We start from the raw sequence: 15,555 nt of genomic DNA, 5'->3' as shown, positions 1-15,555 counted from the left end.
GTTTATTGATTGGCTATGCTCATTATTGCTTATCGTTCCATTATACTATGCATATTATGATGGACGTTTTATTTGGGGGCTTTTGTTGTTCTTAAGTTGGGGGGTGTCGTGGGAAGGATAGATAATATATCTTTTAAAATCTATGCTAAGTCAAAGAGAAAGACAGACATATGGACAGAGACAGATATAGTGACAGACAGAGACAGAGAGGCAAAGAGGGAGAGAGTGTGTGTGTGTTAAGGAACCACTGGTAACAATAATGTACATCGTTATTTTACAAATGACACAGACAGTGAGTGACTATATGATGATATGATGATAACAGTAACTTTTGCCATTTGACACGTTTACAGAACATTCTTCATCCTTTACTCTTTTTTTCAATATATTCAGAGGAACAGATGCCTCTGGGCTAATGTGTTAAAAGAAATCTACATGTGATGGGGCTTGAGCTGAGTCTTGAAAAATAGATAGCATTTTGATGAGATTTGGAGTGGGATGGCATTGAAGGTGAAGAGGAAAGGATCTGAGAAAAAGAAAACACAGGACATGCTCAAGGGGAAGTAGGTAGATTTGCCTGGAATTCTGAGGATTCTATAATCTTAGAAATAAAAGGGACCTCAAGAGCCTTCTATTCTAGCCTATGACTGAATGAACATAGATCTCTCCTCAACATGCCTAACAGGTTATCATCAAGTCTTCAAGGGAAAACTGTAGTGAAAGATGTCGTGAAAGATATAGTTTAAAAGGTCATAGAAGGTCATTTTGTGAAAGGTCTGGAATTCCAGAATAAAGAATATGATTTATGAGCACTGAAGAGTTATAGAAGGTGTCTGAGTAAAGGAATAATATTATCAAAGCATTATTACAGAAATATCATCCATATTACAGAGATCCCATTAGGTTAAATGGTCTTTTCTACCCAGTTCGTGCTTTGTGACACGAAGCTAATAAAAATTCAAGGTATTTAATGGTGACTATCTTGGGGGGAGGGGGGAATGACTATAAGCTGAAGGATGATTGCAAACTCCATCCTATTAGTTTCATCCTATCACAAACAATGGCAATTTGGCTCCCAGCTAAAATGGCAGAGTAGTTTTAGTTCATTGAATAAGATTTTTACTTATGACACCCCCCAAAGTTTGAGATTCAAGCTGGCCTTTTCCCATCCTAATGAAATGGATTTTTTTTCTTTTGCCTTAGGAAGAGCTAAGAAATGTGAAAGTGTTTCCAACTCAATTCCAAAATGAAGAAAGTATTTATTCTATTCCAAGGTACACCAAACTACAGCCGGTGTATAATTCTGGTGCTGACCACCAAGTTTTGACTAATAGAAACTCAGACTCACTTACTCAAATGCAACTGACACCACCTAGTCCCAATGGTAATTCACAATCTTTTGAGCCCTCTAAAATCAAATCAGAAAGGACAAGTGAGGAAGAGAAATTCTTCATGTCTTCTGAAGCCCCAGGGAAGAATGTCTCCCCTCCAGAATATTCTACAAAGGACCTCGTGATTGCTGACAAAGTCCAGTCACGCTCAAAGAGAACTAAATCGGAAGAGGTAAAGCTGAAAAATTGCTTTAGGAACAATCTGGACAACCGGGGAAAAGTGGTGACTCAACACAGGGAGCCAGAGGCTGCCTTTGCAAAGTATGCAAGTAGATCCCTCCCTCAGATATGCCAAAACAGTGCTTTAGGGACTACTCCAGAAATCCAAATAACAAAACCTAGAAAAAATCCAAAGTGGACACTTCCTTCCCCGAAACGCATGATCATCCATGGACTAATAGTTGCTTCCTTCAAAGAATCTTCTGAAATCTCTTCTCCTTCCAGTAACAGGAACCAAGAGTCAACACTTAACTCTTTCAAAAAGACATCTGAGGTTCCTTCATTATTCAATGACAAAAGTTCAGGGGCAAAACTGGTTTCTTTTAAAAAGTCATCTGAGATTTCTTCTTCATCCAGAGACAGACCAAACAAAACACAAGTGCCTTACAAAGAGTCTTCTGAAGTTCCTTATTCAACCAGAGACAGGAGACCAGGGAAAACTCGAGCAACTTTCAAAGAGTCCTCTGAGATTCCTTCATCATCTAGAGAAAAGAAAACAGGGAGTGTAATGGCTACTTCCAAAGCATTCTATAAGATTCCTTCTTCATCTAGGAACAGAAGACTAGGGAAAACACTCTCATCTCTCAAAGCATACTCTGAGATTCCTTCTTCACAAAGTGACACAAGTCCAGGAATAACACTGGTGTCATTTAAAGAATCCTCAGATATTACTTCTCCATACATGGACAAGAGACCAGAAACAACACTTGCCTCCTTCAAAGAGTGCTCTGAACTTCCTCATGACAGAAACCAAGTCAAAACACTGGAGTCTTTCAAAGAATGTTCTGAAATTCTTCCCTTGTCTAGAGACAAGGGAGCAGGGAAAACAGTGGATTCTTCCAAAGAATACTCCCAACTTTCCTCTTTATCTAATGACAGAAACCCAGGCACAACACTGGAGTCTTTCAAAGAATATTATGATATCCATCCTTTGCTCAGGGACAAGAGACCAAGAAAGACAGCGGACCCTTCCAAACAGTCCTCTGAACTCCCTTCTTCATCTAGTAACAAAAGCCCAGGTACAACATTGGACTCTTTCAAAGAATCTTATGCCATTTTTCCTTTGTCCAGGGACACGAGATCAGGGAAAACATTGGACCCTTCCAAAGAGTCCTCTGAACTGCCTTCTTCATTCAGTGACAGAAATCCAGGCATAGAAGTAGACTCTTCCAAAGAATTTTCTGAGATTCTTTTTTTGTCCAGAGACAAGAGACTTTGGAAAATGCAGAACTCTGCCAAAGAGTCCTCTGAGAGTTCTTCATCTGGGGAAAGAAGTGAAAAGATACCATTGGCATCACTTAAAGAATCTTCAGAGATCATTTCTTTACCCAGAGATGTAAAATCAATGACAACAGCTACCTCTTCCAAAGAATCCTCTGGACTCCCTTCTTCATCCAGTGACCAAAGCCCAAGGACAATACAGGTCTGTTCCAGAGAATCTTTGGAGACTCCTCCTTTGTCCAAGGACAAGGGACCAAAAAGCATACTTAGCTCTTTCAAAGAGTTTTCAAAGATTCTTTCTTCCTACAAGAACATGAAATCAAGGACAACACTTGACTTTTCTAAAGCATGCTATGAGCTTCCAGTTTCACCCAGTGACAGAAGCACATGGGCTTCTGTCAAAGAAGCATCTGAGTTTCCCTTTCGGTCTGAGGACAGGAGATATAAAACAACATATGTTTCTTTCAAAGAACCGTCTAAGATTCAGTCTTTGTCCAGTGACAAAAGCCCAGGGATAACATTGACCTCTTTCCAAAAATGTGCTGAGATTCCTTCCTCATCCAGTGAGAAAAGTTCAAAGGCAACAATTGCTTCTTTCAAAGAATCCCCTGAGATTCCTTCAATGTACAGAAACAGGAGACCAAGTACAAAAAAGTCCTATGTGCTTCCTCATTCGTTCAGTGAGAAGAGACCAATGATGACACTCTCCTTTTCCAAAGAGTCCTTTAATACACCTGCATCCAATGGCATAAGCCCAGGGACAATATTGGACTCTTTAACAGAATATTCTGAGATTCCTTCATCATCCAGTAATAGAAGATCAGAGCCAACCTGGACCTCTTTCAAAGAATCCTCTGAGATTCTTTCTTCTTCATTCAATCACTTGAGCCCAGAACCAACACTAGCATATTGCCAAAAGTCTTCTAGGATTCCTCCAGCATCCAGTAACATACTAGGACCAAGGGTGGCTTCCTCCAAAGAATCTTTAGAGATTCTTTCTTCGTCAAATGACAAGAAGACAGTGCCAACATTTATCCCCATCAAAGAGTCACCTGAGATTTCTCTAACTGGTGATGTCAGTCCAGGTACCATGGTTAAATCTTTATCAGGCTTCCTCACAAGCCCAGAGCCAACACTGATGTCTAGTGAAGAGTCTTTTGAGATTCCTCCATCCTCGAGTGACAGAATGTCGGAGTCAATGCCAGTCTCTTTGAAAGAGTCTTCTGTGATTCCTTTATCTGACAACATGAACCCAGGTAGCATACTTAAATCTTTAAAGGGTCCTTCTGAAGTTCCTCCTTCATCCACTGCTAGAAGTCGGGGAATAATACTTACCTCTTTCACAGAATCTTATGAGAGTCATTCTTCTCAAGAAATGGGTTTAGTGACCATATTTGTCTCTTTCGAAGAGCCTTCTAATATTCTTTCTTCACTAGATGAGAGGAAGCCAGAGCCAATATGTACAACTGTTAGAAACACTTCTGAGATTCCTTCATCTGTTGACATGAGTCCAAGATCAATAGTTTTCTCCATGAAAGAGTGTTCTGAGATTTCTACTTCATCTAGTGATAGAATCCCAGGGACAACACTAGACTCTTTTAAAAAGTCCTCCAAGATTCCTTCATCACCCAGTTACAAAGGATCAGCGCCAACAGTGACTTCTTTCGATGAGTCTTCAAAGATACTTTCTTCAGCTGTTGACAAGTGTCCAGGAATAACCCTTACACCTTTCAAAGAGCCCTCTGAGATTCCTTTGTCATCATCAACAATATTAATTCCTTTCAAAGAGTCTTCTATTATTATTTCTTCATCTGGTGACAAGAGTCCAGGGCTAACATCAGCTTCTTTAAAAGATGCTTTTGTAATACCTCCTTCATCTAATGACAAGGAACCAGGGACAACCTTAGCCTCTTTCAAAGATACCTCTAAGATTCCTTTGTCATTCAGTGACAGTAGACTGGGGTCAATGGTGACTTCTGCTGAAGGATCTTTTGAGATACCTTCTTCATCCACCAATAGGAAGTCAGGGAAAGACCTTATTGCTATCAAAGAATGTTCAGATGTTCCTTTATTATTGAATGGCAGGGGTCCAGCGACAACACTAGTCCATTTTGAAGAGTCTCCTGACATTATTTCTTTATCCAATGACAGAAGACTAGAGTCAACAATTGTTTCTGTCAAAGAGTCTTCTGAAATACTGTCTTCACCTAGTGACAAGAGACCAGGGACATTTACACCTATCAAAGGATCTTCTGAAATTCCTTCTTCATACACAAACAAGAGACTAGGCACAATACTTACACCAGTCAAAGAAACGTCTCAAATTTCTTCTTCCAGTGACAAGAACTCAGAGACAATATGCGCTCCTCTCAAAGACTATTCTGAGTTTACTGTTTCAACCAATGACAGGAATCCAGGAACAAGGCTATCTCCTCTCAAAGAGTCTTATGAGCTTCCATCCTCAGCCAGTGAGAATAACCCAGAGACAACACCTACCCCTGTCAAAGAATATTCTGAGATTCCTCCTTCATCCCCTGAGAGAATACAAAGGTCAACACTAGCCCTTTGCAAAGAGTTTTCTGAGATTCCTTCTTCATCAATTGAAATAAAACAAGGGATAGCACTCACCCCTTCCAAAGGGTCTGCTGAGATTCGTTCTCCACTCATTGAAATAAGACCAGGGACAACATTAGCTCCAATCAAAGAATCTTTGAAGAGTCTATTGTTATCCAGTGACAGAAGACCATGGCCAACAGTGAGGTGTATCAGAAAGTCTTTTAAAATTCCTTCCTTATCCAATGACAGGAAGCCAGAGGCAACTCTTCCCCCTCTCCAAGAGTTTCCTGAGATTCTTCCCTCATCCACTGACAGGCAACTAGGCACACTAGCCCTTGTCCAGGAGTTTTCAGAGATCCCTTCTTTAGCTAGTGACAATAAGCAAGGGACACTTACCCTTGTCCAAGAGTCTACTGAGATTCCTTCCACATCCACTGATAGGATGCCAGAGACTACACTTACCTCTTTCAAAGATTCTTCTGATATTCCTTCTTTAGACAATGAGTCAACTCTTCCTCCAGTTGAAGAGTCTTCTGAGAGTCCATCTTCATCTACTGACAGAAGCTTAGAACCAAAAGTTACTTATTTCCAAGATTCTTTTGTGATACCTTCTCTACCCAATGACAGGGAGCCAGGGACAACACTGACCTCTTTCAAAGATACTTCTAAGACTTGTTTGTCATTCAGTGATGGCCAACAACCAGGGCCAACAGAGTCTTTGGCCAAAGAATATTTTAAGATACCTTTATCCACTGACAAAAGACCAGGGACATTACTTAACACTATGAAAGAGTCTTCTGAGATACCTTTTTCATCCAGTGACAAGGGCCTAGAGACAGCACTTACCTCTCTCAAAGAGCTTCCTTCTTCCTCTACTGACAGAAACCCAAGGACCACACTCACCCCTATCAAGGAGTTTTCTGAGATCCCTTCCTCAGTCAATGACAGAAGACTGGGGCAAATGGTGTCTTCTATCGAAGTGTCTTTTAATATGCCTTGTTCATTTAGTGAGAGGAGACCAAGCATAACACTGGCCTCTTTCAAAGATACATCTGAGATTCCTCTGTCATCCAGTGACAGAAGATTAGGACCAACAGGGACTTCTATAAAAAAGTCTTTTGAGACAGGGACATTTATCTCTTTCCAAGAATTATTTGAGATTCCTTCTTTGATCGGTTCTACAAGCCAAGAAGATACAAACCATGGGGAAGGTGGGGAAAAATCCCCATTGCTGCCTGTTTATGAATCTGTAGACTTCAATGAGTTAACTCTAGATTCTCAAGGTATGTTGTTTTAGTCATTTCTTATTTGGGGAAAGGGGATTCTTCTGTTATTCCCCCCAAAAAAGTATCAGATGTTGTAGATCATCAAATACACTCTCCCCACCTCCACTCCCATTTTAGAAAGGAAGAAACATGCTCAAAGAAAGTTCTTTGCCCCAGGTCTCACAGGAAGTAACTAGCAGAATTGCAATTTAAACAGGTCTTCTTTCTCTAAATGCAGTGTTCTAAGTACCACATATTGCCTCTCATTAACTGGATGCTTCATGACCTCATGGTTTAAGAAATAGACATTAGAAAAGCTTCCATGATTTTTAACAAGACAAAGGGAAAAGAAGGTTTGCTTGAGACACCAATGAAGACATTTTATTTCCACCTATATAACTTCATTCCTAGTTGGTGGAGAGTCCAAGCTTCTTAGATTGCTTCCTTTCTTGCCCTCTCCCTGGACCCACTCCCCAATTTTCAACACAACCTAAGTTTACTGAAATGGCAACTTGAAAGTTAGACTCATGTCTGTGCTGAAATTAAGAGTGACCCTGACATATAGGAGGTATCAAAAAATGTCGGGTTTGGATTCAGAGAACCTGAGTTCAAATTCCATCTTTGCCACTTAATGCATAAGGAGACTTAACTTCTCTGGGATTCAATTTCCCTATCTGTAAAATTAAGGGCTTAATCAACCAAGGTTGGAGGGAAGCTTAGAGACTGTCTAGTCCTGTGTCTTTGTTATACAGATGAGGGGTTGAGGCCTAGAGGGATGAATGATTTATCTGGGACCACACAGTTTGTAAATCAGGTAGATTCTAAACTGTATTTTCCTAATTCCCCAGCACATCCCCATCCACACTGTCTTTTAATTTCTCATACTGACAGTGTAACAGACAGAAGTGGAATGTATTCAAGAGGGGATGGGTTACTCTTAAATGGATGCTTGATAACTACTTATCAACCATGCAATTAATGGATTCTTTTTTTAATATCAGTTAGAATGGGCTGACCCAAAAGTCCCTTCCAGTTCTGAAATATTGGGATGATGAAATTAGGCTTAGAGATGACTCTGGAGTCAGGGGTCATGGGTTAAATCCTCTTGCCCTAACCTCTCTTGAGTCTCACCAACTGTAAGGATAGTAATGATTGTACTCTCTACCTCCTCTTTATGAGTGTAATGCCAACGCAATACCCACAGCAGCTGCTATGAATATGCATACGTGTTCCCAAGGTTTGTTCACAAAAATAATAAACTCTCCTCCAAGACAAAACCAAAATATTTATTTGGAACATTGCTATTAGGATACCAGAAGGCAAGATTTAGTAAAGTATTCAACATAAATCCAGATAGCACCAACATTACAAGCAAGTTCCCTTAGGCAAGTTCTTCCCTCATACTGCTTCTCTTTCTGCCTGCTTCTATCTGCCCATATCATTCCCTCCAAGCAATACAATATATAGTGCTTCCAATCAAAAACTGGGCATTTGATAGGTTTAGAGAAGTTTGGAAATCAGCACTTAATTGGAAAAGTGTGGGAATCTCTGCGGTCTAGAGGCTAATTGGCTCTGCACCAGGGCTCCAAGTGAGGTCTATTAATGGGAGGGGAAGATCTTATATCCTGTTAACATTACAATGAGGAAAGTCTTTTTTTGAACCTTAAGGTTCTGTAGAAACACGCGACCTGATTATAATGAGGGTCGTGTAAACTAAAAGGCTGGCTCACCCACAGTGAGGTAATCTTCCTCCAATGCAAGAATCATGCCCTGGGCTTTCTTAGTTTATCTCCTAGAACACAGGACAGAGTAAATGCAGAGTAAGTACTCCATAAAGAATGGTCAAATTGTACTTTAATTAATTTTAAGATGGAAATGTTTCACTTTATCTGAAAAAGATCTGAGGGTTTTATAAGACCACAAGCTTACTGTGAGTGTCTACTGCACACCTGACAAATGATCATCCAGCCTTTACTTGCACTACCCCATCCCTTCACCACCACATCCAGCTAACAAGGTCCCCTATTTTCCCCATGAAGTGACTCATTCTCCTTTGGGATTTTACATTGTCAGTATGAGTTATTATAACCTGGGAACCCATCTTCTTTTTTATTTTGTTTGAAAGGAGTTTTCTTTGCTCTGCCATAGGGGTTCAACACGTCCTCTCCTGCTGGTTGGTTTAAAAAGCCTACCTGGCTTAACCTCTTCAAACATATCATAACTACAACTATACCAAGTTCCCTTTTAATTATTTGGAATGGAGGGTGGGGTGAGGATGTGTGTATAGAAAGGAGGAGCAAGGATAGAATCTAGTGGGATCCATCTACATGAACAAGTTGGGTGGAACTTCTGAGAGCCCTCTGTCCTCCCTCATTTTTTCTGTCAAGTATGAGCAATGTTCTTCCACCCATCTCTGGAGGTTTCATGAATGACTTCCTTGACTCTAACACAGGTAAGAATGGGGAATTTCTTTGCAAACTCAACAAAAACACTTGTATATATTGTATCATCAAGGTCACCCTTCCCTTAAGAATTATATTCTCATTTTATAGGAATCATTTAATGAGTATCTTTTCCCAAAAAAATCCACTTTCTCGAGTGCCCATAAAAAACCTTTTTTCTTATCTTTTCTGACCTCCTTCGCAAGAGAGAAAGAAAGCATTTAATTCCCAATCCAATTATTTTGTTTATTAACAATAATAGATGACGTCTCACAAAACCCTTCCATCACTACCATAGGAGACAGGTTTTATATCCTCATCTTATGGATGAGAAAACTAAGATCGAGGAAGGTTTATAGTAAATCATATTCATAAAGCACTTTAGATTTTAGATTCAATTACTCATTCATTCATTCTCTTTGGCCAGCTCAAGCCTTACTTATTAAGCTCCTACTGTGTACCTAGCACCTTGCTAAATGCTTCAGTTGACAGAAAGCTTAAAGAACGCTGGAACTCATGAGGGAAAGAACAAAGAACAAAGAACCATAGCAGAAAATACATTGTGTTGCATTTATTTTGAAAGATGAAAAATGCTTTCCTCTCAACAGTCCTATGACCTAGATTCTATAGTTATCCACTTTACTAGATAGATAGACAGACAGATAGATAGATAGATAGATAGATAGATAGATAGATAGATAGATAGATAGATAGATAGATAGATAGGTAGGTAGGTAGGTAGGTAGGTAGGTAGGTAGGTAGGTAGGTAGATAGATAGATAGATAGATAGATAGATAGATAGATAGATAGATAGATAGATAGATAGATAGATAGATAGATAGATAGATGATAGATAGATAGATAGAAAGAGAGGAGACCTGAGGCTGATAAAAAGTCAAGTGATTCCCATAGTTATAGAATTAGAAGGACAGTTCAAATGCAAATACTTGTCACCTCTGTGACTTTGGGTGAATTACGGCCTCATGTGCAAGTCTGCTGCTTTCTTGGCTACTACTCATTCACCCTACCCTGCTGCTGCCACTTCTAAATTTTAAGGGAATTTTTTTTAGAAATTTCTGGATGAGGGGGAAGCTCATCAGATTTTTGGGATTTCTAGAATTCAGTGTTCTAGAAAATTTTGCCTTCTGGAAGTTTTTGGAGAATCCTAGAGCCAAATGGGACAAGTCTGCAATGATAAGCCATCTTCTGACTCTCTGCTTTTGCACAGGTTGCATATGTTCTCCCTTCTTCTGGTTTCTTGGCTAGTGCTCATCCACCTTACCATCTTCTACATTCACTTCTACATCTCTAGGGAATTTTTTCTTTAGAATTTGTAGACTTAGGGAGCCTCTTAGAATTCTCTGGATTTCTAGAATTTAGAGTTCTAGACTTTAATTTTTAGGAATTTAGAATCGTTTAGAAATTTCTAGAACCAAATGGGACAAATGTGGAATGACAAACCATCTCCTGACTCTCTGCCTTTGCAAACTATGTATTCTCTCACTCTTCACCTCTACCTTTTAGAACCCCTAGCTCCCTTCTAGACACTGTTGAAATGACAGCTCCTACATGAGCCCTTTCCTGACCTGGGCCGCTGCTCAGGTGTTCGGGCTCTCCTCCCCTCTCGGGGATCACTTTGTACTTACTTTGTCTATTTTCCATAGTGCCTTATTTGTATGTCTGTTGCTTCCCCTCATAGAAATCAGGCTCCTTAAAAGCAGGAACTGCTTTCATTTTTGTCTGTCTCATCAGCACCTAGCACAGTGTCTGGCACGTAGTAAGGCCTTAAGAAAAACTTGTTGACCTGAAGGGTTACATTCATAATGGACATGACCTCCATTCTCTTCTCAGAAATACAGGTTTCTGTCAGGGATATCCAGGTCCCTAAGACAAGACCATTGCCAGCTATTGAGATCCTTGGCTGTCCACCACCAAAACCGCCAAGGCCTCCAGTCGTGAGTCTCCCGGGCCTTAAGGGCATGATTCCTTTAGCTACCACAACACAGAGTATAGGTAAGGAATTCTGCTCTGTTCTTTGTATCAAGGTTGGAAAACTTATCCCACATGTCAGCCCATTGGAAGTTAAGGACCTGACCAGCATGTGTGCGCATGTGCATGTGTGTGTGTACATATGTGTGTATGTATGTGTATGTGTGCTCACACTCCTCCTAGTGAATCTCAAGCCATGGTACACCACTCATCACCACTGGTTCGACAAAGTTGGACATTTCTTAGGGATCACTCCTCTAAAGGAGACATGGCAGTTTGCCCATGAATTCAGAGCCTGGGCCAGAATTTTGCCCTTATTGCTCCCTAGCCAGCCAGTTTCTCCTGAGTGAGCTGCACCTGATCACCGGGCAACTGTCCAAAGTTAAAAAGATGAAAACTTCAAAAGCAAGAACCAGGCACCTCTGACTGCTTCTGTTTCCTTGCACTGACTGTGTTTCCAATATAGTAAAATCAGGAGGCTAGTGGGAGGGGAGAGGCAGAAAGGAATAGAGAGTGGATCATGCTTGAATTACCATATGGCTATTATAGTGTGGTCTTAGAAGTCAGACTGAATGCGGTTAAGTGTGGGATTCCTACTGAGCCTTCCAGGCCCCAAGAATCTGCAGAGACTGGCTGACCTGAGGTACTGAAAGGAAGAGGAACGGGACCTACTCATGCTCCTCTCCCCACTCCCCCAGCCCATCTATAGTCTGCCCTGGTTGGCATTAAAATTATCTTTGTTCAATCATACCTTCTCTTCATTAAAATAAAACAGGGGTTGCCATGAGGCTAGAGATAGAATCAGGGTGTGTGTGTGCGCATGTATCTGAGGGGGGAGGGTGGGAGTAAAGTCCCTGATCATCAATTATGAGTAGACCTGCAGGTGTGAGGCTGTTTTGAAATGGTTTCATCGACTGCTCTGACGACCTCCTTGTTGGAATTTTGATGATTTTCGTTCAGATGTGTGGGTTCGTTGGTGTAGAGCAAGACAATTGCCTCCAAGCATGCAGATGGACAGCTCAGCTATCAAGCAGATAGCTGGCCTGGGGGCCCCTGTGTTTTAGCATGTCCAGGGTCACCCAACTCTACAGTGGGGGATAGACATTGAACTCGGGCTTCCCTCACTCTCCTGACCCTCTCTCCACTGACCTGCTGCCTCCTAATAGTTGTTTTCCTATAAATTTCAAAAAATCTTATTAAGTGCTTACTCAAGCAGTACATATACTAAAACTGGGACTCTGCAGAAAAAAATTGTCATGGCCTCTGTCCAAGGATGATATGAGATATTTTAATAGAGGCATTGTTGACCAGTGGTTACAGAACTGGGCTTGTAGGGATGAAGACTTGGGGGAGAGATGTGGGAGGAAGAGAAAAGATAGTGTTTGTTAACTGAAAAAAGTTGAATAAAAAAATCCCACTTCTGACACTTACAGACTGGACATGACCTTGGAGGGGGTTGGGTTACTTAACCACTATATGCCTGAGGGTAAGTCTGAGGATATTATTTGAAGTCACAGGTGGAAGGAAGGAAGGAAAGAAGGAAGGAAGGAAGGAAGGAAGGAAGGAAGGAAGGAAGGAAGGAAGGAAGGAAGGAAGGAAGGAAGGAAGGAAGGAAGGAAGGAAGGGAGGGAGGGAGGAAGGAAGGAAGGAAGGAAGGAAGGAAGGAAGGAAGGAAGGAAGGAAGGAAGGAAGGAAGGAAGGGAGAGAGGGAGGGAAGGGAGGAAGAAAGAGAAAAGAAAAAGAAAAAGCGCTTTTTTGTATATTAAGAGGAAGATTTGGGACATAAATCTCTTTTCCACATTGGTCTGAGATTCAAACAGGCTGAGATTAATTTCATTCATGTTAGCCAACTCAGAAATCAGGCCTGGCAAAGTGAGGGCAGAGTATAGAAAAACTATAGATAGTTGGTTTTTGGAAATCTTCAGACCATGTGGCTTCCACTGAATTCTTTTCCCTTCACACAATGAAGAAGATTAGTGTGGGTTAAATAAATTAATAATAACCCAAAGTAGTATCCCCTGGAGGACTGGCCATTGTGGCCAAGTGGAAGCTAATGTCTTGATACTGAGGGCAGGCCAACTCCAAGACAGAAACCCAGGGAGGCAGGCAGGTATTCCTAACTCCTGAGGGAAATTGGTTTCAGCCATGAAAGCTTTAGCACAGTGGTGCCACTCTTAAATGGTGTGGCTCACCCACCGTGGCAGAAACCTGCCATGTCATGGTAAGGACTGTGATATGACTCATAGTGTTAAAAACAACACCGATGTTAAGTTTTCTTCTTTCTCTGCCTCCTTATAGCTGCTACAGAACAGAATTACCTCTCTGCAGAAAAGTAAGTATCTGAGTCTTAATTGAGTAGCCCATAAACTGGGACCATTAAACTAGCCCATGAGCCAGTAATAAGGGACAAGCTTGGTGATGTCTCTAATGGTTTGAAAGGAGCACAAGTCTCAAAGTAACAAATTGCTACTTTTGTTTAAATGAAAGTTTAGGTAAACTCCATCAAACTACAGGACAGGCATTAAACTGTAAAAATTAACCTCCTGGGTCTCCTATTTATTATCCAATTGGGTTCAGTAAATTGAAATATCAAGTGCCATTGTCATAAATCAAGTTAAAGTCAAACAGGCACAGAGCACTTAGATAGACTCAGAGAATTAGGAATGAAAATACAGTACCTGTGGCTTCTAAGTGACAATTCAATTCAATTAGATGAACATTTTGTAAGTACCTGTTGTGTGCGGTATACTGAACTGGGTACTTAGAATAGAATACAAAGCCAATAAAAGTATTCCTGGCCCTCCAGCAGTGTACCATCTATGGGGGACAAGGAAAGGGCATCTCCTCGAGTCTGACTTGGGTGAGTGGTCACTAAAATGTCACAAAATCATTTCCAATGAGTTTTGTTAAGTGCCTGCTTTGGAATACAAAGACAAAAAGGAAAATTTCTGCCCTCCGAGAACTTCCAGTCTACAGGAGGGAACCAAAATATACCAAATATATCAAAGTAATTTCAAGGTGGATCAGGAAATGTCTCATCCTCAAAAGATGTTAATTACTGGAAGAGAAGGGAGTAATTTATTAACCACTTATAATATCCCAAGTAGGAAGTGGAGCCAAGATGGCAGAGTGAGAGTAACTACTCACTTAAGCTCTAAGACAAACTCCTTCAGATAGCTCTAAAAAGAGTATCTGAACAAATTTTAGAGTGGCAGAACCCAATGGAAGACAGAGTATGGCAGATTTCCAACCCAGGACAGATTGAAAGGTCTACAGGAAGGATCTATTACACAAGGCTGGAGGAGCACACAGGGCACAGCCTATATCATGGCAGACCCCACCATAGCAAAGCAGAGCAGGAAGCTCCAGGCAGTCTGAAGCAGCAGCAGCACTGTGGAATCTCAAACATATCAGCCCAGAATGGGGGTCCAGTGGAACTGAATGAGAGAGAACCACAGAACTTCAGGTAACTGCATCAGCCACTCCTGAGACTTTCAGCCCTCAGATTAAGTGTCTGTAAGTCACCTACTTGAATTTCCAGGAACCAAGATGGCAGAGTGATTGGTAAATGCTATTGCTCTCCCCTTGTTGACATTGAAAAATGCAGAGAATAGTTCCCCAGAAAAATCTGGGAACAATGAGATCAACCAAAGGGATAAACAGTCTCAACCTCTGAGGCTAGGAAAATCATAAAGGGGGGGTCCCTCTTTCTGTGACTAAAGGGAACCAGGGTAGGTCTAAAGCTCTCTCAGACAACCCCACCTCAGTGAACTGGGAGGAGATCCTGAGCCCCAAGGGGGTGGAGCCAGTAATTGACAACACTCGTACCCCAGGCATGCCTCAGCACAGCCAGGGGAATCAGGAAGAAACTAGTACAAATGGGGTTCGCCAACCACTGTACTCAGGAGAGGAGATCTCTTGTGACCAGACCAGCCCTGCCCCACACTTAATCCAGGTAGCTCCAGGGTAACTCCAGGGGAACACAGAAAGACTTCATCTGGTCTCTGTTTTGGCACACCAGACAACTCAGCACCAGGTAAGCTATAGAGATTCTAGCTTCTAGCTGAAAGAATCAGAGAACACAATACACAAAGCCTCAAGTTCTAAGCACAAACCATGGGACAGAGCCCCCTGTGCCCCAGAAGCAGAGATCCACTTTAAAAGCCAGAAAATGGGTAATCATCATAAGCTAGAAGCAAACTAGAAAAGTTAAGACAATAGAATCTTTCTGTGGGGACAAGGACCAAAACACGACTACCAAAGAGGTCAGCATTGAGACTGTACTCCCACCTGAAACTTCAGAAGGGAATATGAACTGGTCTCAAGCCAAAGAGCAAATCCTCAAGAAGGATTTTAAAAGACAAATTAGGGAAATAGAAGCAAAACTGACCAATGATTTTAAAAATATGAAAAAAGAAATCACAGAAGAATTTAAAAGGAAAATTGGACAAATGGAAAAGGAACTACAAAAAC

The 15,555-nt window shown here is 41.2% G+C and overlaps 1 protein-coding gene across 3 annotated transcripts in view; it reads left to right on the top strand.

The window, feature by feature from the left end:
• Positions 1–15,555, top strand: part of FYB2 (FYN binding protein 2) — a 97,059-nt gene that overhangs the window by 27,329 nt on the left and 54,175 nt on the right. For 2 of the 3 annotated variants that reach the window (XM_072649598.1, XM_072649599.1), the window contains exons 2-4: positions 1,204–6,670; positions 10,945–11,106; positions 13,381–13,414. In XM_072649598.1, coding sequence (XP_072505699.1) covers positions 1,204–6,670; positions 10,945–11,106; positions 13,381–13,414 — 5,663 coding nt within the window. Of the gene's footprint in view, positions 1–1,203; positions 6,671–10,843; positions 11,107–13,380; positions 13,415–15,555 lie in introns of those variants that run through there. The other variant, XM_072649600.1, reaches the window with a different exon arrangement.

This window comes from Notamacropus eugenii, chromosome 2 (genome assembly GCF_028372415.1).
Source record: "Notamacropus eugenii isolate mMacEug1 chromosome 2, mMacEug1.pri_v2, whole genome shotgun sequence".
NCBI lineage: Eukaryota > Metazoa > Chordata > Mammalia > Diprotodontia > Macropodidae > Notamacropus > Notamacropus eugenii.
This window is presented reverse-complemented; position numbering and strand designations above follow the sequence as displayed.